Genomic DNA, 23058 nt, shown 5'->3' on the forward strand with positions numbered 1-23058 from the left:
TTGTTTGTTTGCTGGGGATGTAAAAGGCATTTTATTTACAAGTTTTGAAAATATCACCTAGGAGAAAACTCAGGGGAAAAAGTGAATTGCATATGGTCCTAAGTATTAGATGCACAGAAAGCTTGAGAAAACACCGTACTCTTCATGAGACAGTGTGAGCCCAGCCTTTATATTAATATAGCTTACTGTTATAATGTATTCTGTCCTTCGTACTCCATCTGTTTGTTCAGCCCCTTCTGACTACATGACTGGGAGCCAACAAATGGCAGCAGAAAGTGTTGGGCTGTGATGCACGGAGGAGACCTGCAATGCCTGGAAGCAGGTAAATATTACAACCGCTCCCTGCACTACTCTGCATGGCAGGAGGAGGTTGCGGGGGTCGGCTTTTGTAAGGGAATGGGGAGGGTTTTTTTCAGCATACTGTATACATATATACTTTCTTGCAAATTGGCTGCACTTGTATGTAAATGGAGGGGGCTATTCAGTCTAATTAGACCCCTGATTGAAGGGTAACTCCCCTCCCCAGGTAAATCATAACAGAATCATAAGCAGAGAGTATATTTTGACTGTAGATCCACCCCCTACCACACAGTAAATCACTCTGCTGAATACTTATTCTACAGTCCTACCTAGTGAATCAGGTCATTTTAGCACCCAACGCCGAAGCTGGGTGCAGCCATAGCACTAGTACTATGCTACATGCCCCGCACAATGGTAATTCAAGGATCCGTTGATCGCCAAACCCTGAATTACATCTTCCTCCGAGTTGCTACAACTTGAAGAGAGAATAGTAGTACGCTGAATTTGAGCACCAGCAGGGTGAGCTGTCATTTGCCTCACCCTGCGCCCAGCTTCCCTGCGGCCAAATAATACCTACGACTGCCTAGTGTGTATATCCCCCCCTTATATTGTAAGGCGTTGGCAGGGTTCTCCTTTCCCTAGTGTATTCTACATGATTGTGTGCTGCTTTCTCATGACCGCCTCGTACTTTAATTACTGGAGCTACCTAACTAGCCCATAATCGCATGATCATGTATCTTGTACCCGGTTTGCCTTGTATAACTTTGTCCTATGCTGAATAACCTTGTTACATCTGCCATCCTTTGTACCTTTGTATGTATTTATTGTTCAGTGCTGGATAATTTGTTGGCACTTTATAAATACAATAATAAAAAAAAATATTAAATTAGATTTTAGGAATTCTTTTCTCAACAAAACTGCAGTGAAGGTTTTTTTTGTATAGTCTTCTGCCCCAGCTTGGCAACTGTGACCTACCTGGTGGTTGCTGAGCTGGGTACGGGTGGCCACAGAGCTTTGGAAGACTTCGGGGGGAAATGGTCGGGCGGAGTTTCTGACATCTAATGAATTACGTGTAAATGGGTGAATGAATAGTAATAGAGAGGTTTGCATTTCAGGGACTTGCAAAAGATTATTTTTTCATCAATGGTCATCTTTAAAAGTATGGAAAAAAAGGGAAAACATTCTTACCTTAATGATACAAAGTTCTGCTTCTCCTTCAGAAGATTTGCAATGGAGGTCATGCTATCATCAGTCAGCCCATTGCTGAACAGTCTAAAATAATCAGATTCATAATTAGAGCAGGAGGAGTGCTTTCCTTTTAATTAATTCTTTACCTGAATGGTGTTCCAAAACTCCCTACTATGCAAACAGGACAAAACTAGGGGCATAACAATAGCAATCATGACCCTGTGGGCTCGCTCTTCTCCCCCCTTCATACCTCTGGCCCCCTCCAGTGCTCCTCAGTTGTCTAATGCTAGGTACACACAATACATTTTTCTGACAGATTTACTGTCAGATTGATTATTTCCAACATATCTGATCTGATTTACGATCAATTTTTCGAACGATTTTTCATAGAAGTGAATGGAAAATTTATCAAAAAATGGATTGGAAATCAGATCGGACATGTTGGAAAAAATCAATCATGACAGCAAATCTGTCAGAAAATTGCATCACGTGCACCTAGCTTAACCCTTCAATTTGCAGAGTAGTGTAATTTGGCTTAACAAATGTAACAAGCGCTTAGCCCTTGAGACCCTGGAGACTTATGAAATTCAATGGTAAAAATATTCATGTGAGTACACTAGTATCTTCCCTCCATTGCACACTCCTCATCAACAGATCCAATTGCATTTACAAATCCTAATTTGCCTAGTGTGGTAAACGTCAGGTGGCCATATATCATGCAACTTGGCAGCCGATCAGCCATCTGATTTGATTATTATGATTGAATCAGATGAAAATCGGTGCCGGCAAATGCATGCCTGATCTGTCTGAAATTGGTTGCATGAATCGGTCAGACATGCTGCAAGATGTAGGGCGTGGCCATGACGTATGGGCGGAGCATAACCGTAACCCCAAAGCAGCAAATATAGCCAACTATGACCATTAAATAATAAATGCAGCAACAGTTACCCCAGACACCAGAAAATAAACGCAATGTGGGCAGCATTTCACCAGAAAATAAACGCAATGTGGGCAATATTTCAGCAGAAAAATGCAATTTGGGCAACATTTCAGCAGAAAAAAAACAATGTGGGCAACATTTCAGCAGAAAAACGCAATTTGGGCAACATTTCAGCAGAAAACAAACACAATGGGCTTGATTCACAAAGCGGTGCTAACTGTTAGCACGCCTGTGAAAACCCCCTTAGCACGTCTAAATGAGCTTTTCGCGTGCAAAACTCTATGCGCGCAAAACTTTATGCACGTAAAACTTTACGCGCGCACTGCACAGAGCACAGGGCGCTCCGCGCGAAGTGCCCATTACAGCCTATGGGACTTTGCGCGCGCAAAACTTTGCGCACGGTACTTAGTGCGCGATTTGACTCAGAAATTCGGTGCTAACCTACTCAGCACCCTGGTTAGCACGTCTAAAGACTTTAGACGTGCTAAGTAGGTTAGCACCGCTTTGTGAATCAAGCCCAATGTGGGTAACATTTCAGCAGAAAACAAACGCAATTTGGTCAACATTTCAGCAGAAAACAAACGCAATTTGGGCAACATTTCAGCAGACGCCGCGGCCAGTTAATGCAATCAGACGGTGGCCAGAGTCCCGAGGGCGGGACGTCCCGCGTCTAAAAGCGGGACGTTTACTGGGACATAGCGCAGCCTGGGAAAGGGAACCCTGAATCTGGGATGCGTCGCGGCTAAAGCGGGATGTCTGGTCACCGTACCCATGATCACTACACAAAATAAAAACGTTTTATAACCATAATACTTGGACTGCACAAGCTCTCATGCCAGTCATCCTAATGGATCCCCCATACACACCTCTTCACACACACAAAAACCCGGTAAACACATCCACTGTGTGAGTGAATTAAATGTATGCGCTGCAGCTGCACTGTGCACCAAAATTGCTTCAAGAACTGATGTTGGCCACACTAAGACAGTTCAGTCCAGTAACTGCGATTGCATGAATGTTGCAGATAGTGATTTGTAGGTCTGTGTGATCCACACTATAACGTTTTAGCAGACTGGAATTAGATCTTGCAATGTCACAGCAGCAGAGGCGTAGCTAGGGCTTTCAGCGCCCGGGGACAAAGACTATTAATGCGCCCTCTAAGGGGAGAAATATGCGTGCCCCACCAAAAAAGGGGCGTGACCATGCAACAGAATGTGGGTATGGTAATGGGTGGAGCCAAATATACATGACCTTAGCAGTGGTGTAAAAGGTCTGCCAGGGAAGTTTAAGCTCTGCCATAGTGTTTCCACCAAAAATACATGTAATTAGGCAGATGTTCCTCCAGAATACAGATAATATGACAGTGGTTCCCCAAAATAGACGTAATCCGGAAGCAGTGGTTACCCCAACATACATATAATCTGGCAGCTATTCCCCAAAATAGGTACCCCTAGTATAGGTAACCAGGTCTATAGGTGTCCCCAGTGGCAGTAAACCAGGCCTATAGGTGTCCCCAGAATAGGTAACCAGGTGTATATGTCCCCTGTATATGTAGCCAGTGGTATATGTGCCCAGTATATGTAGCCAGGTGTATATGTGCCCAGTATATGTAGCCAGTGGTATATGTGCCCAGTATATGTAGCCAGTGGTATATGTGCCCAGTATATGTAGCCAGTGGGATATGTCCCCAGTATATGTAGCCAGGTGTATATGTGCCCAGTATATGTAGCCAGTGGTATATGTGCCCAGTATATGTAGCCAGTGGTATATGTGCCTAGTATATGTAGCCAGGGGGATATGTGCCCAGTATATGTAGCCAGTGGTATATGTGCCCAGTATATGTAGCCAGTGGTATATGTGCCCAGTATATGTAGCCAGGGGTATATGTGCCCAGTATATGTAGCCAGGGGTATATGTGCCCAGTATATGTAGCCAGTGGTATATGTGCCCAGTATATGTAGCCAGTGGTATATGTGCCCAGTATATGTAGCCAGGGGTATATGTGCCCAGTATATGAAGCCAGTGGTATATGTGCCCAGTATATGTAGCCAGTGGTATATGTGCCCAGTATATGTAGCCAGGGGTATATGTGCCCAGTATATGTAGCCAGGGGTATTGTAATCCCCAAAATAGGTAGCCAGGGGTATATTAATTACCAGAATAGGTAGCCAGGTGCCCCCCCCCCCCCAGCGGGAGCCCAGAGAAGAGGGAGAGCAGTGGGGAAGAGCGGACGCCCCCCCCCCTTTACCTCACCTTGGGTTTCCCCCTCTTTCTTGGTCCCCCCTCCAAATATGAGCGGCGGGCGACAGAACACTTACTCTATTCCCGGAGGAGTAGACTGATCTGTGCTCTGCTACTCTGATCTAGACTAGACCAGAGTAGTGGAGCACAGAACTTTCTATGCGCCGTGTATAGGGTAAGTGTTCTGTCACCCGCCCCTCATATCTGGAGAGGGGAGCGAGAGAGAGGGGGAGCCCCAAGGTTAGGGAAGGGTGGATGTCTGCCCTTCCCCACCGCTGTGCCCTCTGCTCTCCCTCTTCTCTGCACTTCCGCTATAATTAAATAAAGATATATATAAAAAAAACCTCAGGTCACAGCTGGGCGCCCCTAGGGACCCAGCGCCCGGGGGCACATGACCTACCCTGCCCACCCCTAGCTACGCCCCTGCACAGCAGTTGACCACAAGAAGATAGCAAGTTGGTTGAGCTTAACAGTCCAGCAATAATCAGATAGCAAGCAGTGAGCCTTAAGGTGCGTACACACGCTTGATTTGCTGGAACGAGGGGTCCGTTGGGCATTCCAGCGATAGAGCGTGTGTACAGTCTGTCTGCAGACTGATAACACTGTTTCTGAACGATCCGCTCAGCAGATCGCTCAGAAACAGCCTTATCAGTCTGCAGACAGACTGTACACACGCTCTACTATCGCTGAAACGCCCGCCTAGCGGGAGGGTCCGACGGACCTGTCGTTCCAGCAAATCAAGCGTGTGTACGCACCTTTAGTATCCAGCAGTAGTTAGTAGCATCAAGCTAGTTAATTGCCCCCAGCACATGTAAACACATTGCATGCAGTCTATAGATCAGGGGTCAGGAACCTTTTTGGCTGAGAGAGCCATAAACGCCTCATATTTTAAAATCCAATTCTGTGAGAGCCATACTATATGTTTCAAACTGGGACAGTGTGCATGCGCAGCAGAGGGCTCACGTCCCTGTTGCCATGGTGATATGTACACAGGGCAGTGGAAGTGTCAGATGTCAGACAAATCTTCTGCTTCTCTTGGGTTTCAGCAACATGAGCAATTTCCCAGACAGGATAAATACTGACTAACAGCTTGTACAATTAGCTAGCTGACTTGGGGGTTGATTCACTTTGTAGGATGAGATCCCGGCACTTTAGCCAGAGTGGGACAATTGGAGCAGCCGTTCGTTTTGGGGTAGCACGAGTAAGTTAGTAGTACATGCTACAGCAGTAGCGTACCTACTTTGAACATTTTATTTACGCTGCCACACTAAGCTGTCTTGCTTGAGCAATGTAGCTTAGTGAATCAACCCCTACTAATTTGTATGTGAGCCAGATGTAGCCATCAAAAGAGCCACATGTGGCTCCCGAGCCATAGGTTCCCTACCCCTGCTATAGATGGATACACAGTTAATGCTGCAGCACTTCAGCATAACATTTGGACAGAAAAGGTTGGCTGTGAGTGTCTGGTTGAGCTGAGCGCCCCTTATCTTCTGCCCACCGCAGCTCAGACAGCTGTCCTATACATCCCAAATATGTACTCACAACACGCGGGAGTCTCAGGTAGTGTTGCACGGTGAGGGGATCCCCTTTCCTTGATGTGCGTGTCCCTGTCCCGTGATCCACCCGCACCCACGTGGCTAGTTAGCGGGGATCAAACAAGGGACTGCAAGCAGAGTGAGTTCGGCATCCTAAGCTCTGCCTACCAACATGTTTCGGCCAATCCCGGCCTTTCTCAAGGTATGGGTCCCGGGACTGAACTGTCTTAGTGTGGCCAACATCAGTTCTTGAAGCAATTTTGGTGCACAGTGCAGCTGCAGCGCATACATTTAATTCACTCACACAGTGGATGTGTTTGCAGGGTTTTTTTGTGTGTGTGAAGAGGTGTGTATGGGGGATCCATTAGGATGACTGGCATGAGAGCTTGTGCAGTCCAAGTATTATGGTTTTAAAACTGTCCCTCTTTTGGCGTAACAGTCCCTCTTTGGGAACTCAATCCCTCTGTCCCTCTTTCTTTCTCATGTATCCCTCTTTCAGCACTAATGTACAGATCAGTGTAAATATATGTATTTTTCGACTGAAAAATGTGTTTAATTGATTCTATATTTTATTCCCATCCTTTAAATTAATATATTTCAGATGGTTATATAAAGGAAAATGAACCAGGATAGAAAGGACCAGTGTGGTTTGAATTATAAAACATCATATTTATCTTATGAGATCTTTATTTATGGTATGCGTGATTAAGGGTGTGCTGGGGGTGTGTTTAGGGTGTGACAAGGGCATGGCTTAAAGTGAAACTCTGGACTAAAAATCTACTCAGCAGAACTGAAAAGGCTTGGTGTTTCTTTAACAGTTTCACAGCATCAGAACTTTGTTTTTCTTACCAAAGCATCATTTTTAGCTGCATTTTTAGCTAAGCTCCACCCATCAAAGAGACTTGCCCGGGCGTTTTTTCCCTGATGCTGTGCAAAGCATGATGGGATTTCCTATGTTATTCACTTTGCCTAGCAACTGGGAGGGGTGATCAGCACACAGGACAGTTGGAACTGTGTCTCATGCTCCCTGTCACCTCCTTTCACCCAAAAAGATGGCTGCCCTTATGAAATCAAACATTTGCCTGTTCTTTTAAAACAGGGTGGGTAAGAGATTATATTACCTATCTATTTTAATTAACATAACTAATGTAACCTAATAACAGTATGTTATGTAGGCTGGAGTTCCTCTTTAAATGTCCCTCTTTCTTATTTCAGAAAGTTGGGAGGTATGCAAAGCAAGTGAGGATAAAAATGCACAACTGTAAATGAGGCATGATACATGCATAGAAGCACACATTTTCTTTGATGGCACATGTACTTACGCAATCTTTTGGAAATTGGGCCATTTTAATGCATGCTCCATAAGGCTTTTGAGTCCCTTGTCAGTGATGTTATTATCTCTTAAACTACAAGCAGAAAAGGTTTGCTGAGGGTTAATGTGCCTGACAAGTGACAAAACAAGTTCAACTTGCACTCAAATAACATTCATATCAATTTTATAACATTCATATCAATTTTATAAATGCTTGCTTCATTGAGTTTATTGCATAACAGACATATGACACAGTTAAAATAAAGGCTGCACACATAAAACTTTTGCACCTTTAAAGGGAATCTGAAGTGCAAATAAACTTATGAGATAATTAATTGTATTTGTAGTACAGCTAAGCAATAGAACATTAGTAGCACAGATAGGAGTCTCATTGACCCCAGTACAGGAAGAGTTAAGAAACGTCAGTTATCTATGCAAAAGAGCTTCTATGAGCTCTCCGACTAATTTAGTCAGAGTGCAGTGCTCTTTTCTGAAGCACTTATCTCAACCTGTCTCTCACCGTTTCTTGTTTGTTTAAAGAGACTCTGTAACTAAATTTTCAGCCTTATTTCTTCTATCCTATAAGTTCCTATACCTGTTCTAATGTGCTCTGTCTAACTGCACCCTTTCCTATTTTCACAGTGGCTGTATTATCTCTGTTATATGATCTAATCTTCTCTCCTCTGTTGGCTCTGTCGGGCTGAGGCTGGAATGTGTGGAATGTGCTGTGCTGCTTGTGATTGGCTAGAAGCTATACACACCCTCTCCAGGCCCCCTGCACACCGTATGACTCACACTCAGCTCCTCAGCGTATCACTTGCTATGTCTTGTTTGTAAACACTGGATAAAAATGGCAATTACAAGCCAGGATTGCAGCAGGGAGTGGCAGAAACAGCACAGAGGGGTCCAGGAGAACATAATGAATAGAATGGTATGCTTTTTATTGTAAGAATTTTAGAGTACAGATTCTCTTTAAGGTTTTACTGCGGAGCTAATGACCCTTTGAACTTCCCTGCCCTGTATCATAGTTTAAAATACAGAGTATAGTTTGTAAACTGCAAATATTAGAGAATGATGCAATGTGATAAAAAAAAAGCTATATAACTAAAAATAACAATGAGACACTTTTCTATGCCACTAATGTTCTATGAATTATCTGTGCTAAACATACAATTCATTATATCATACGTTTTGGGTTTTTTCCGCTTACGTGTCACTTTAAATTGTATTAATTTTAGATGTACGTAGGGCAGATGTATACCAGTAATGTAAATGCTGTAACAAAGTAAAAAATTTGAACTCTGCTTAACCCATTCAGGTTCAGTCGTTTTCACGTGAGAAATGTTCACTTCCCATTCATTAGCCTATAACTTTATCACTACTTATCACAATGCACTGATCTATATCTTGTTTTTTCCGCCACCAATTAGGCTTTCTTTGGGGGGGTACATTTTGCTAAGAGCCACTTTACTGTAAATGCATTTAAACAGGAAGAATAAGAAAAAAATGGAAAAATTCATTATTTCTCAGTTTTCAGCCATTATAGTTTTAAAATAATACATGCCTCCATAATTAAAACTCACGTATTGTATTTGCCCATATGTCCCGGTTATTACACCGTTAAAATTATGTCCCTATCACAATGTATGGTGACAATATTTTATTTGGAAATAAAGGTGCATTTTTTCCATTTTGCATCTATCACTATTTACAAGTTTAAAATAAAAAAAATATAGAAATATTTCATCTTTACATTGATATTTAAAAAGTTTAGACCGTTTTTTTTTTTTTTATTGTAATGGATTTTTTTTTAATAGTAAACATTCTATTTGGGTACTTTTGGGAGGGTGGGAGGTAAACAATAGATTTATAATGTAAATGTGTGTTAATTCTTTTTTTTTTTTTTTTTTTTTCAGGTGTAGTATTACTTTTTGGCCACAAGATGGCGGCCATGAGTTTGTTTACATGACGTCACTCTAAGCGTAGCACGCGCTTAGAGTGACAGATCGGGAAGGGAACGGCCAGAAAAGGTGCAGCTTCCGAGAGAAGCTGTCGCTTTTTCAGCGGGGGAGAGGAATCAGTGATCGGGCTCCATAGCCCGATACCTTGATTCCTTGGCTACCGAATCCGCGGCCGGGAGTGCGCGTGCACGATTGGCCGCGGGAGCGCGCGCATGGTTCCTGGACGTAAGAACTACGTCCAGGAACCAAAATAGGTTAAAGAACCACTGTAAAATTGTAAATGTGTATATGCATGTGTATAGAATGTACATTTGTTCCATAGTAAAATAGACTAAAAAAAATGTTTTTCCTGTCCTTTGTTGCTGTCGCGTACAGTAGGCAGTAAAAATCTGACAGATCTTACAAGTTTTGGACCAGTCCATCTCCTCTTAGTTTTTCTTTATTTTCAGAAACACTTACTGAACAGCAGTTGCTCAGTTCAACTGCCAAGATAGTGTGCAAGAAATGTAGGGAGGCTGGCTGACTTTGTATAGATCCTTTCCCTGGAGTGCTTTAGTAAAGAATAAAGAAAATCCTGGGAATCCCCCATAAGAGATGGGAGATGGACTAGTCCAAACCTGTCATATCTGTCCAATTTTTACAGTTTGTTATAAGCGAGAGTGACATAGGAAATAATAATTAACAGTGGATTTTATTTTGGAAGAAATATGCTTCTTATAAGTATGTGTGAACATGTATTTTATATTTTACAATTTTTAGTGGTCCTCTAAATATTTTAAATCAACCAATCATCTCATATCCTTCTGTACACCCTTCCAACTGCTGGTCACTAAGTGCCTTTTGGCTACAATTTCATTCATATCCAATTGTCAGCGTTTGTGACGACCCCATGCATGTCAGCAGTAGTTACCCAATAACAAAAAAAAAACATGGCACGCCCAAGCAAAGCTGCAGACGGGCACAGATGTGACTCCATGTGTTGGCCATCTGTCCACTGCCTGTGCCAAGTGCTAGCAAGCAACCAGCTATTGCAGGGGGTAGCTGACAGGCAGTGAATTCACCACTTTCAGCCTCCTGTGTGGTGTGGTGCGGTAATGTAAACGTTGTTTGTGTTGGTAAAGTGAATGAAGTGTATTCATGGAAAAAAAAAAAAAGGGGGAATAAGGAAGCGATAAATAACTGCTTGTTATCACCAGCAAAGACCTGGCGAGTTTGCTCTACTCAGTAGCATTTTAGGTGACAAATGGAGCCCTTGCAGCTTAATGTTATGGAATTTTTAAGGATACAGAGGAGGAAGGGTTAGAAATCCTACAGAGTTATATAATTTATAAGATTGCCGCAATAGCAGCATAGGGGGCGATATACAGGCTGGGAACGCGAACAATCACTCGCGTTCCCATGCTTGTCGGCCGGTGACGGCCAAACCGGAAGTGTTCGCCGGCGGGTGCAGAAGCATCTGAGCGGGGCTGCGAGGGCACCGATCGTCTGCAGGGGGCTGAGGGAAGCCCCAGGTGAGTTAATCTCATTTTTTTTGGTTCACTTTAGGTTCACTTTAAGTTCTTAAATTTATCAGTGATGCCAACATTTTTACTGCTGGCAAGATCAATGATTGTGGTAAGTTTTTTTTTTCCTCATCTGTAAAGTTAGTTGATCTTCCAGAGTGCTCTGGGGCAGAAGGCTTTGTGATTTCATGGCCTAGGCTAATTATCACTGGGACTGTGGGGTAACAATAATTATACAGAAAAATATAGTTATAAGAAACATGCTGATGCTGAAGCCAAGTTAATTAACATAAAAATGAGTATCCTAAATCATTGTTCTTATTGTTATGGGTCCCCTTTTAGCGCAGGCTCACATGGATGCTTGCACGTCATTTAATGCCAGCCACAGCACTAGTCATTAAGCATTGCCTATTCAAATGAATGGGCAGCGCCAGTACCGTCATCTACAACGGTTTTCTATCGTTTGCACAAAAGCTGTGTTTTGATCTTTCTTATTTTTCCCTTCATTTGCTCAGTGCATAGGTAATCCTGGAAGCAACATATAGCTTCCAGGGTGGTTACTCCATATCCTCATGCAGGGCAGAAAAAAGATGTGGGCCGCTGAAGGCTGCTAAATGCTTTCCAGCAAGCATACTGAGACACTACGGGATGCCCATGTGAACTGGCCATTATACATCTTCTACAGCTCTTTGAGTGTATCCATACAAAAATATTAAATAGAAGCACAAACTTACTACAGAGCACGGCAGATATGAAGACAGGGTATTAGCTGTTCAATTCCAGTGTCACCAACAGAATTGTGGTCCAACTGTATACCAACAGGGTTCTTCAAGTGCTCCAGCACATAAGCCAATGCTGTGCATTCAGCAGGACCAATGCCGCAATAAGTCATTTTTAAATGATCAACTGCAAGATCCTGTACAGCTCTCTCAGCCAATTTGATGTCTTGCATCTCATAAAGACACTTTATGAGCCAAACGAACTCAGGCATAGCATGCATAGCTTTCTTCTCGTACTGTAAAGCTGGTGGGATTGATTTAAAGTGCTTCTGGATTGCTTTAGCTAAACATTGTTCAACAGTTTTATTCTTCTTGGACAATTTTTCTGGATGCCAGGATTCGTCCAATACAGTTTTCAGTGCAGCAGAGAAGAGACCAGATACAAATGAGGCTGTGATCTGGAGATTACGAACTTCTATGTTGTGTAACAGAATTCTATTTTGCTTCTGAAAGAGAGGCTGTAAACATGACAGAGGAAGTCTCTGGGAAAACGACGTGCACACTTCTTTTCTATGCCACTTAAATAACTGGACAAATATAGATGGATCCACACCATCACTCATTACTATGTAAAGAGCAGCAAAGAAGCATTGGAAAGTGATATGAAGGAACTCAAAGTACTGCAGAAAAGCTTCTTGAGCATCTGAAAAGTTCTTGGAGACAACAAGAAAACCCAATAATAGATCTTCATCTGTAATTCCTGCTTCACTAATATCGCGAAGAGAAAACACATATAAGCCTTTACAGAGACCACTGATTGCCATCTTGCCGAGGCGCTTGATTGAATCTGTTCGTTCAGACAGAATATTACGTGCTTGCCTCAAGTTTGATGTGGCACGTAAGAGAAAATGCTTCAGAGTCAGCATGTACATGCCAGTCATTGTCTGCTGTGCTCTGTAGCCACAGTTAATCAGCTCCCGATGACACTTTGAGACGATCCAGCAGAAGACTGGAATATGACAGAGCCCATTAAGAGAGGGACTCGTTTTAACTAAGCTGATGATGTCTCTAGATATGTTGGGGTTGCTGCTGTGATGTTTCTCCATAAAAGTCTCAATTCCTTTTTCTGAAAACCCTCTCAAGTTGATTTCTTTTTTGATGTAGCTTTTCAGTGCTGCATTCACGGCGTCAGGCCTGCTGGTGACTACTTTCGTGCAATCTTTCATCAGATTTCCTTGAATTAAGTTAAAAACAATACTTGCGATGCTTGTAGGTTCTGAGGGAGAGCAATGCTTTTTATCATCCGTGAAGGCAAATTTGAACTCATCAAATCCATCAAACATAATGAGAACTTGACTGGGATGGTCTAGAATAAACTGAAAGATGTCATCTTGAAGTCTATCAGGCCAGCAACACTGCTCAAAAAGAAGCGTTTTCAGAGAAATTGGATTTGCTATGCAATATAGCCTTCTACAGCTGTAAGGGAAAATAAAACTGAATTTTTGGAATGCTTGTTCACTTGCCCATAGATGTTGGATTTGTTGAAGCAATGTACTTTTGCCACTACCTGCATCTCCAAGTATGAGGATAGTGTCTGCATTTTTGTTGATTATTCCATGACTACCAATAATGTCAAGAAGATCCAGGGTGGTCTGGGAGCCCTGAGCTTGGTCCAATATATTTTTACTTTTTGGTAGCTCCAAAACACTCTCTGTATAGACGTCTTCCAGACAAACGTTTTCTCTTCCATCGTAAGTATTAAGGAACTTTGTCTGCGCTGACACTGTTTTCTTCAATTTCTGGTGAAATGGCTGACACACTAAGAAAAAAGAAGTAAAATTAATTTCTAATGTAAAATTTGTACAATATGCATTTTTTTCAAATTAAGTTCATTGAAAGATCATTTAATGCAGAGACTAAAACAAGTTTGCAATGCTCTGCTAATTGGCAAATGTAATCATTGCCGGCCAGGATGAGCTCTCTCTCTGGTCTCTTCACTTTGCACCCCCTCACTCCTCTGCTGAATAGATACATTGCCTAGGCAATGGCTGAGTCACTTCAGGAACAGAGGGAGAGGGAGCAGAGTGAAGAGACCAGGCAGCAAGCTTCTAACCGGCAAAAATTACACACAAAAATTAGCAGAACAATGCTCTCTGCATTTAAAGTAAACGCGTTTAAAGAGAGGGAATGGTTTTAAATGTTCTTTTATGTATCTAAGAGTGGGTACTTAAATGTCAGTTTAGGGACTTAAATCCCATTTTAAGCAGACCAACTTTCACGGCAGATTCAATCACTGTGATTGGACCTGCTGGAACGCTATAGCACAACATGCCGCATCGATCATGATTTTGATTGATTTATGGCAAAAAGATCAATAAAAATTATGATCAGACTGAAAATGTTGGTCAACTGAAAGTGGCAGTAGATCGATGGCCCATAGAATTGAACTGTATTGAACAGTTCAATGTTGAAGCTTAATAGATTTTGAATAGATTTAATTATGAAATTTATTGGAAATCTGTGTGCAGAGCACAAATGCATTTCATTCCGCTCTGATCGGATTCAGATCAGAGAGGGATCGATCTGTTTGCCATACAGACAGATAAATGACAGCGCTCAAGGCTGCACCTGAAATGTAGACCAACAGGGGCAGTGCAAAAGCCCTACTGGAGCTAAATACATGCCTTGAATGCAAAACAGATGCAAATGATGTACTAATTCTAATGTAAAAATGTTGAAAGTAGATTTGAAGCAATGAATGCAGCTAGCCACTAGTATACTTACGTTAAATTTGCACAGCGGGAGAGATGGCAGCGCTTTCAAACAGAAGTTTTACCTGAATGATTTATCTGCATGGATGCGCAGAGCTCCAGTAACTGGACTATATTAACCACTTCCCAGCTGAGGGGTTTTACCCCCTGACCACCAGAGCAATTTTCACCTTTCAGCGCTCCTTCCATTCATTCGTCTATAATTTTATCATTACATATCGCAATGAAATGAACTATATCTTGTTTTTTTCGCCACCAATTAGGCTTTCTTTAGGTGGGACATTATGCCAAGAATAATTTTATTCTAAATGTGTTTTAATGGGAAAATAGGAAAAAATGTGGGAAATTTTTTTTATTATTTTTCAGTTTTCAGCCTTTATAGTTTTTAAATAGTGAATGCTACTGTAATTAAAACCCATTAAATGTATATGCCTATTTATCCTGGTTATAAAACCATTTAAATTATGTCCCTATCACAATGTTTGCCGCCAATATTTTAGTTGGAAATAAAGGTGCATTTTTTTCAGTTTTGCGTCCATCCCTAATTACAAGCCCATAGTTTATAAAGTAACAGTGTTATACCCTCTTGACATAAATATTTAAAAAGTTCAGTCCCTAAGGTAACTATTTATGTATTTTTTTTAAATTGTAATTTTTTTATTTTTTTTTTAATTACAAAAAAAAAAAATTGGGGAGTGTGGGAGGTAAGGAGTTAATTTTTTGTGTAAAACAAGTTTGTGTGTAAAAAATGGTTAGGGTGTAGTTTTACTATTTGGCCACAAGATGGCAACATTACCAATTTGTTTCATGCGACCTGCAAGCGTCCTTCCGGAGGCTTGCAGGAAGTAGAAAGAGGCTGGGACTTTGTTATTTTTTCACAATGATCGCGCTGCTCAGCCGAGCGGCAGCAGATCATTGTGGGGCTTAGATCAACGAACGGGAATGGATTTTCCCGTTCGTTGATCTCTGGGCGAGCGGGCGGCGGCGTGTTTACTAGCGGCGGGCGGCGTGTTTACGAGCGGGAGCGCGGACAGCGGCGGGAGTGCGCAGAGTACGGATTTCTCTGTCCCTGGGGGTGAAAGGATGGAAAAAGGGGCGGAGAAATCCGTACGCGCGGGGGTAAAGTGGTTAAACACCTAGCACTCAAAACAGGCAAACCCCCTTTGCCTGTTTTGAGTGCTAGGCATTTTAATATAGCTTCAGTAAAGAATATGTGCACAGATTATTCCCTACTGGACTTCCCCACGGCGGTGAGGTACCCCCTCGAGGAATACCTAACACTAGTCTAGCAATAAAAACATAATATTCCTCAGCTGCTAATCATAAAATGGTATACATAATTCTTCAAACTCATCAGGGGCCCCTGATGACTTGAATGACGAAACGCGTAGGGCGGAGCTGAGGGCAGGAAGTGACAAGCAGCAGTTGGAGGAGACGTCCTCTGGTCCTTTTAATACTGATAAAAAAGGGCTTATCACATGTTTGTGAGTATATTTCTTCCTTTTATCCAATAAACCATTGGTTTTACACTATTTAAGGTTTTTAGTCCTTAGATATTGCCTGAGCTTGTCATTGGATATGAAACAATAAGAGAGTGGTGCTACCGGGACACACGTGTTAAGCTGAGACAGCTGTCTGTGAGAGTGGGCAGCGGTTCTAAAGGGTGAGCAGTAACGTGTGTGGTATATTGTGGTAGCCCCAGCTCTTGTGAGATTGATCTGCACTATGATGTTTTAATTCCCTTGTTTTTGAGATGATGAATACATGAGAGGAGGGTGACTGATAAGCCTCATACACATGAGGCACAAATGTCTGCAGTTGCAAGCAGACAAGAGACCAAAAAAAAAAAAGTTTGTTGCCAGGTCCTTCTGTGCGGCAGCTGTACACACATTGCACAGATGGACAGAGATGCGGTGGAAGCTGTCGCAGAAAGTTTCGTCCCCCCGCCGGAAGCTCTCTTCTGGCTGTGGGTAGCTGTCGCTAGTTTGCACATACACATGCAGTATGCGTGGCGGACTAGCGACAGTTGCGAAGACAGAAGTTGCCGGCGACTGAACTTTTCAATCGCACGGCAACTGCTGTCTCCGGCGACAGTTCGGGGTGTGCGCCTCATACACACGGGGCAACTGTCGCCCAGACATGCACGTGTTTGTGGCGACAATTGTGCCACGTGTGTATGAGCCATAAGAGAGTCTAGCGTTTACCGTTAAGCGAAGTTGCTGTCTATGAGGCGGGACAGCCTTGCAGCCAGGTGAGCGTGCCATTTGTTGGTCATTGCACAAGGTGACGGAGGTGATCCCGTAGCTGTGTTATTCATCACTGGGCCCCCATAAGATGAAGGTCTTCCACTCGGAAAACCATAGCAGACTGTACTATGATTTTTTCCTCTTTTTAAGTCTTTTGCTTCTTGAGCTTCTGGACGACGCTTGTCCCACAGTGGTGAATATACCTGGCGGGTCACTAGGCACCATTTCGTTAGTGGAAACCAGGAGAACGGGTCTCTTAAAGAACTTCAATAGTGGTGTATGTGGGAACTATAAGGGTAGCGCATATTATGAGAACTGTGACATTTTATAACTACACTTATACTTTAAGAATGGATAGCCTAATAAAAATCAGTGGTTGATTATTATGAGGAATAGCTAAAAAAAAAGCGCAACAAAATCGGGGACTCACTAAATAGTGGGAGTCTGAGCCATCCGCTATGCAAACTGCGGCTACTAATACCAGGCATAAATCATCTGCTATTAATAGCCGCTGTTTGCATAGTGGATTGTCCCCGGCGCCCAATATTTAGCGAGTACCCATATTTTTTGTGGGGGTTAGCATGTTGGGGGGGGGGGTGTGTAAAAAGGGTGGGGGTATTTAGAGGGGTTAAGGTGTGTTGTCCACTGAGGGGGGGTTAAGCTTAGGCTCCACCAGGGCAAGGTTTAAGGCTTGGCACCACGGGAGGGGGATTAAAGTTAGACACCACGAGGGGGTTTAGGTTAGGCACCATGGGGGTTAAAGGTTAATCAGAACCAGGGGAGGGTTATGTATTAGAGTAGGGAGAGGTTAGATTATAGCAGGGCCGCTTCTAGTAACAATGGGGCCCCAGGGCAAAATCGGGGGCCCCCAACAGACACCCCCCGACCAAAAACAGGAATTAGGGCCCTTTGTTGCAGTCAAATTTCCCTCCTGGGCCCCTGAGCTGGCTGCTGACCCTCCCTCCCAATCACCTCCCAACTTAACTTTGCTGGGGCCTCTGCAGAGTCTAGGGTAGTGTAGTGTCTCACCTGCCCACCAGCACAGGTGAGATGCTACTCTGCAAAAGACTCTGCAGAGGCCCCAGGAGCAACAGTTAAAGGGAACCAGAGAGGAATGGAGCCTGGAAATAGAAAGAGCTCTTATACATACTTGGGGCTTCTTCCAGCCCCATAAGCCTGGATCGCTCCCACGCCGCCATCCTCCGCTTCCTGGAACCGCCGGTACCAGGCCCGTCACTTCCGGCGGACGCAGCCAATTGTCTGCATCACAGGGGCTCCCTCCATACCCGTACGCATGCGGCTGCGCAGTAGGCAGCCTCATGCATACTTGTATAGAGGGAGCTCCGTGTGATGCGGAGAATCGGCCGCATCCGCCGGCCGACTGGCCGACTTGCGGCAATGACGGGACCCGGTACCGGCGGATCCAGGCAGCAGAGGACGGTGGCGTGGGAGCGATCCGTGCGTATGGGGCTGGAGGAAGCCCCAAGTATGTATAAAACCTTTTTTGATCCTCTCTGGTTCCCTTTAAGATGGGGGGGGGACCTGGGGGGCCCTACAGGCTCTGAGGCCCTGGTTGGATTGCCCCTTTGCCAACATGGTAGCGCTGGCACTGGGTTATAGTGAAATATCAAATATTACTGATATTTCACTATATCAACTAAATAAAATAGTAGACCATCTGTAAATTTACTTATATTCTACTACCGCTATTCTCTACGACCTTAACCACATTTTTTCGATTTACGACACACCCAAATTAGTGTGCAGCATTTTCAAATGTACACATTATTATATGTACCTTCCCACCACCACTTTGCATTTGAACTAAGAATGAGTTACCGGTAACACTTTTTGTTTGTTTAGTAATTAATCCTCAATACATTCCACTTTGCTAATGATTAATGCCTTTCCTGTTGACTTTCTTTATGCAAGCATTTGAAGCTTGCAATATATCTGCCAAAAATGTTCTGTACAATTAAACAAAAAAAGGGGTTGATAAGATCCTAGGCATGTACAGCGCACTCTAAAGCAATCCCTTCAATATCTTCTGTAAATTGAGTTTTAAACACAGCTTTGCTGCAAAGTAGGCCAAAAGGTCAAATTGCAGCAAAGAGAGTTACTGTATATGGAAGATCATGATAAACAAAACACATTCTAGCTACAAGACAAGAGCACATATGTGACGCAATGGAGAAATTATCAACGTAGATGTCCTCTTCAAAGTATAATCATCACCAATAAGAACAATTGCATGTTCATGGATGACAGGGGAATACTGGGGAAGATTGACTGATGTACCATGTAATATTGTGGTGTTCAGCTTCTTCCAATTCAGAACATCTCTGTCAAACTACATGCAAGTGGTAAAACTGGACTCTCGTTTGGGCAATTAAAATTGGATGTATGTAGCCACCCTTTCTGCCCACCACAAATGTTCACAAAATAATGCCTACTGTAGCTATAAGTCCTTTATAGATTACAGCCAGTTATTTTGAAGGAAACTAGTTAATTCACCATTATGTTTTTAGAGCGAAGGAGAAACCCAGAGTGCAGAGAAAATCTTTGGGGTAACGCCTAAGACTCAGCCTGGTCGGGGAAGTCACCCATCACCCCATATGCTATTCGGTGTTCTTTGTCAGATTTTTTAAAATATTTTTTTTTCTCCACTTAGCACAGTTATTTTTATATAACCTTTACACGGACCTACATTTTCTTTTCTTCTAATGTTGTCAGAAGCCACTAATTTACTCAAAGGCACATATCACTTTTTCATACAAGCCGCTGTTTCATCATTTTTGCAGCTATTCTCTAGCTCTTACTTTTTGTTACCATTTTGTTTTATGGGGGTTTTTTTTGCACACTAACACTGACTAGCATTGCTAGTCCATGCACTTGCACCTTTCTTTGCACATTGCACCTTAGCTCACTAGCACTCATCAGCTTTTGAATTCCCTCTTGAGGTCATCTATACTTCAGCTGGACAGCATACTGGTAAGGGATTTGAGCCTTTGACCAGGGTTGGATTCCCAGCTCAAGCCAGTACGAAAGACAGTAAGGAGTCTATGGGCGTGACTTAAAGAGGAACTCCAGTGAAAATAATGTAGTAAAAAAAGTGCTTCATTTTCACCATAATTATGTATAAATGATTTAGTCAGTGTTTGCTCATTGTAAAATCTTTCCTCTCCCCGATTTACATTCTGACATTTATTACGTGGTGACATTTTTACTGTGGGCAGGTTATGTAGCTGCTCCTAGCTGTTTTTGGCTGTTAGAGACAGCTGTAAACAGCTAATTCCTGTCTGTGAACATTGTTACATTGTGGCAGTTTGCCCAGAGTACCGCGGTACTCAGAGCTTCTTGTGGGAGGGGTTTCAGCACAAAATCAGTCATACAGCGCCCCCTGATGGTCTGTTTGTGAAAAGCATTATATTTCTCATGTAAACGGGGATATCAGCTACTGATTGGGATAAAGTTCAATTCTAGGTTGGAGTTTCTCTTTAAAGTGGATCCGAGGTGAACTTTTACTCATTGCATAATTGTGTTCCTTTCCTATTGTTTATAGGGCATTCCTCAAGTCAAATACTTTTTTGTTTTTGTTTTAATACTCTAATTCCCTATAAACTAAATAAACCACGCCCACAGGTTTTCAGAGAGCCTTGGCAGTAGTAAGGGCTCATGGGAGCTCAGTCTGGGCAGGAGAAGGAGGAGGTATTACTAGCCAGAGATTTCAAAGGCAGAGGGGAGGAGGAGGGGGGATTAGTTTTCTTTGCTCAAGATACAGATAAGCCTGCCTCTGTGTAATGTTTACAAACAACATGGCTGCTGTCATTTTATCACAGGAAGAAATAATCATTTTCTATTAAAGCTGTTTGCAGCTAGATTTGCTTTGTAAAATATCTAAACTTTAGATAAGGTATATAGACAAGTTACTTGTTACAGTTAGTTTTTTATCTCGGATCCGCTTTAATGATCCTAGTCGACCCCTTGGGGCATGCCCTAAGTGGCTGCAGCCTTCAAGTGCTTTGAGTCCACCAGGAGAAAAGCGTGATATAAATGTGATATGTCTTATTATCTTTTTCTGTATTAATTGAATTATTAACTAAAGATGAGCAAGTAAATGATCATGTATTATTGGATTATAGTATTGTTGCAAGTATTGTAATTAGTGTAAGTAGGATTCATGGCACCCCATCCACTCTAAGTGCTGTACTCTGCATGTGGGTGGAAAGGCAAGTCCCCACAGCCTCCAAGCCCCCTGTGACTGCGCTGGTCATGGGGGCTATTGTTACACCCTTAAATAAGGAGTCTTTGAGCAAGACTCCCAAATGCCTACCAAGGTAGCCTACTGAGCATGTTCAAAATGGAAGTAGCTGTACTTAGCTACCCATGTGCTTTGTGTCCCACAGCAGAAAAGCATTTAACAAATGTTTAAAATGTCAGCATTTGCCTTTGTGTGCACCAAGTAATACTTGACACTGTTTAAAGCAGGTGTACCCATTAGGTAGATCGCGAAGGACTTCATGGTAGATCTCGACCTCACTACAGTTTGCTTTCTGTATATACAAATGTGCTCCTAAAATTGTACATGGGCAGAACATTTTGACTTGATAATTTACTCACCAACCGAGAAAGTGTGGGCACCTCTGGTTTAAAGTGACACTTAAGCAAAAAAGAAAAAAAACACCTTATGATATAATGAATTGTATGTGTAGTATGGATAATTGATAGAACATTAGTAGCAAAGAAAAGAGTCCCATATTTTTATTTTCAGATATAAAAAAAAGCTAGAACATTGCATTATTTGCAGTTTACAAGCTACACTCTGTATTTTAAACTATGAAACAGAGAAGAGCTGATGACCCTTTGAACTTCCCAGCAGTAAAACCTTAAAGTGTAGCTGAGACGAGAAGTGCCTCAGGTACCATACTTACCTGGGAAAATTAGGAAAAATAGGAGGCGCCCGTAGACATATATCAGTAGTAGGTAGTAGGATCATATGATAATAGGAAGGAAGGTTTCCTTGTTCCTACCTTATAGTAGTGAATCTCACACGTAAGGTAGTAGTAAATACTTAATTTTATTGAGGCACAAATGGCAACGCGTTTCTCGGCTACAGCCGCTTCATCAGGTCTGTGGGTGTGCCTTAGAAATAGTGTCGCTATCTTGGGCGCCAAGATACAGCACTGGGAAAAATGTCCTTGCTATATAAATACTAAATAATAATTCTCAGCGCGGGCCATTTCAGCGCCACGTGATGCCAAAAAATAACTCACCCTGCTCCTGCACAAACTTCGTCATGTGCTGATTACTATTATCCCTCCAAGTTGCAGCAACGTGGGCTGGACATGTAATTTGGGCACCTGCTATTGCCAGCGACCAAATGACTTTTCTTTTACTAATTTGTGCGGCGTACGTCTAAAACTCTGGTGCCCAAATCAGGCATGCAGTGCTGCATCATTGATCAGCACACTCAGTGCAGTGATGCACCGAAATCAGATGGTTCGCTATATTCTCCTTGTGTTCATGTGGGTTCAGGTAGTTTCCCTGCCAGATTCCAAAAAGATGCAAGTCCTCTTCTCCTCATCTATGTCTCCAGCTAATAACATCCTGCTGCTCTGAATCTTCTGAGGCCTCCGTCCTTCCTGGTTAATGGTGTCTGTGGGCTGCACATCATGCGTAACCTCGGCACACGTGTGCCCTCAGGTCACACAAAGAGAGGGCACCAGTAACCAGGAAGGACGGAGACCTCAGGAGATCCAGAGCAGCAGGATATTATAACTGCAGCTGGAGACATAGACAAGGAGGAGAGGACTCAGAGCTAAAGCATTACAGCAGCAAGAGGAGGAGATGGAGGAGAAGAGGACTCAGAGCTACAGCATTACAGTGGCTGGAGGTGGAGAGGAGAAGATGGAGGACGAGAGGACTTTGAGCTACAGAATAACAGTGGCTGGAGATGGAGAAGACTTGCAGGTGCTGGCTGGATCAATTGAGATCTTCTGCTGCATCTATTAGTTAGAGTAGCTGGTGGGTCAGTTGGGGTCAGTGTAAGGTAGTGTAGCTAGGCGGGGGAGGGATTAGTGAAGTGTAGTGTGGTGCATTGTAACTGGTGGAACATCAGGAGGTTAGTGTAGTGAGTGCAGTGTAGCTGGTAGAAAACTCAGGAGAAAAAGCAATTGCATAAGGGCCACAGAAAATCAGAGAGATTTAAAAAAAAATAATTTTTCATTATACAAAATAAATATTTTTTTTCAAGCTTGTACATTCCCCTAAGGTTTAGAAAAATTATTTATATTTTTTCAGAAGATTAACAGTTAATGTAAATTATCGTCAAATGTAAAAAAAA

At 42.8% G+C, this 23058-nt stretch overlaps 1 protein-coding gene across 4 annotated transcripts in view; it reads right to left on the reverse strand.

The window, feature by feature from the left end:
• Positions 1-23058, reverse strand: part of NOD2 (nucleotide binding oligomerization domain containing 2) — a 216183-nt gene that overhangs the window by 20262 nt on the left and 172863 nt on the right. For all 4 annotated transcript variants that reach the window (XM_068261577.1, XM_068261576.1, XM_068261574.1 and 1 more), the window contains exons 4-6: positions 11714-13517; positions 7527-7610; positions 1489-1572 (exon numbers count right to left, since the gene is read on the reverse strand). In XM_068261577.1, the coding sequence (XP_068117678.1) occupies positions 1489-1572; positions 7527-7610; positions 11714-13517 (1972 nt within the window). The remainder of the gene's footprint in view (positions 1-1488; positions 1573-7526; positions 7611-11713; positions 13518-23058) is intronic.

The sequence above is a fragment of the Hyperolius riggenbachi genome, chromosome 11, assembly GCF_040937935.1.
Source record: "Hyperolius riggenbachi isolate aHypRig1 chromosome 11, aHypRig1.pri, whole genome shotgun sequence".
Classification (NCBI taxonomy): domain Eukaryota; kingdom Metazoa; phylum Chordata; class Amphibia; order Anura; family Hyperoliidae; genus Hyperolius; species Hyperolius riggenbachi.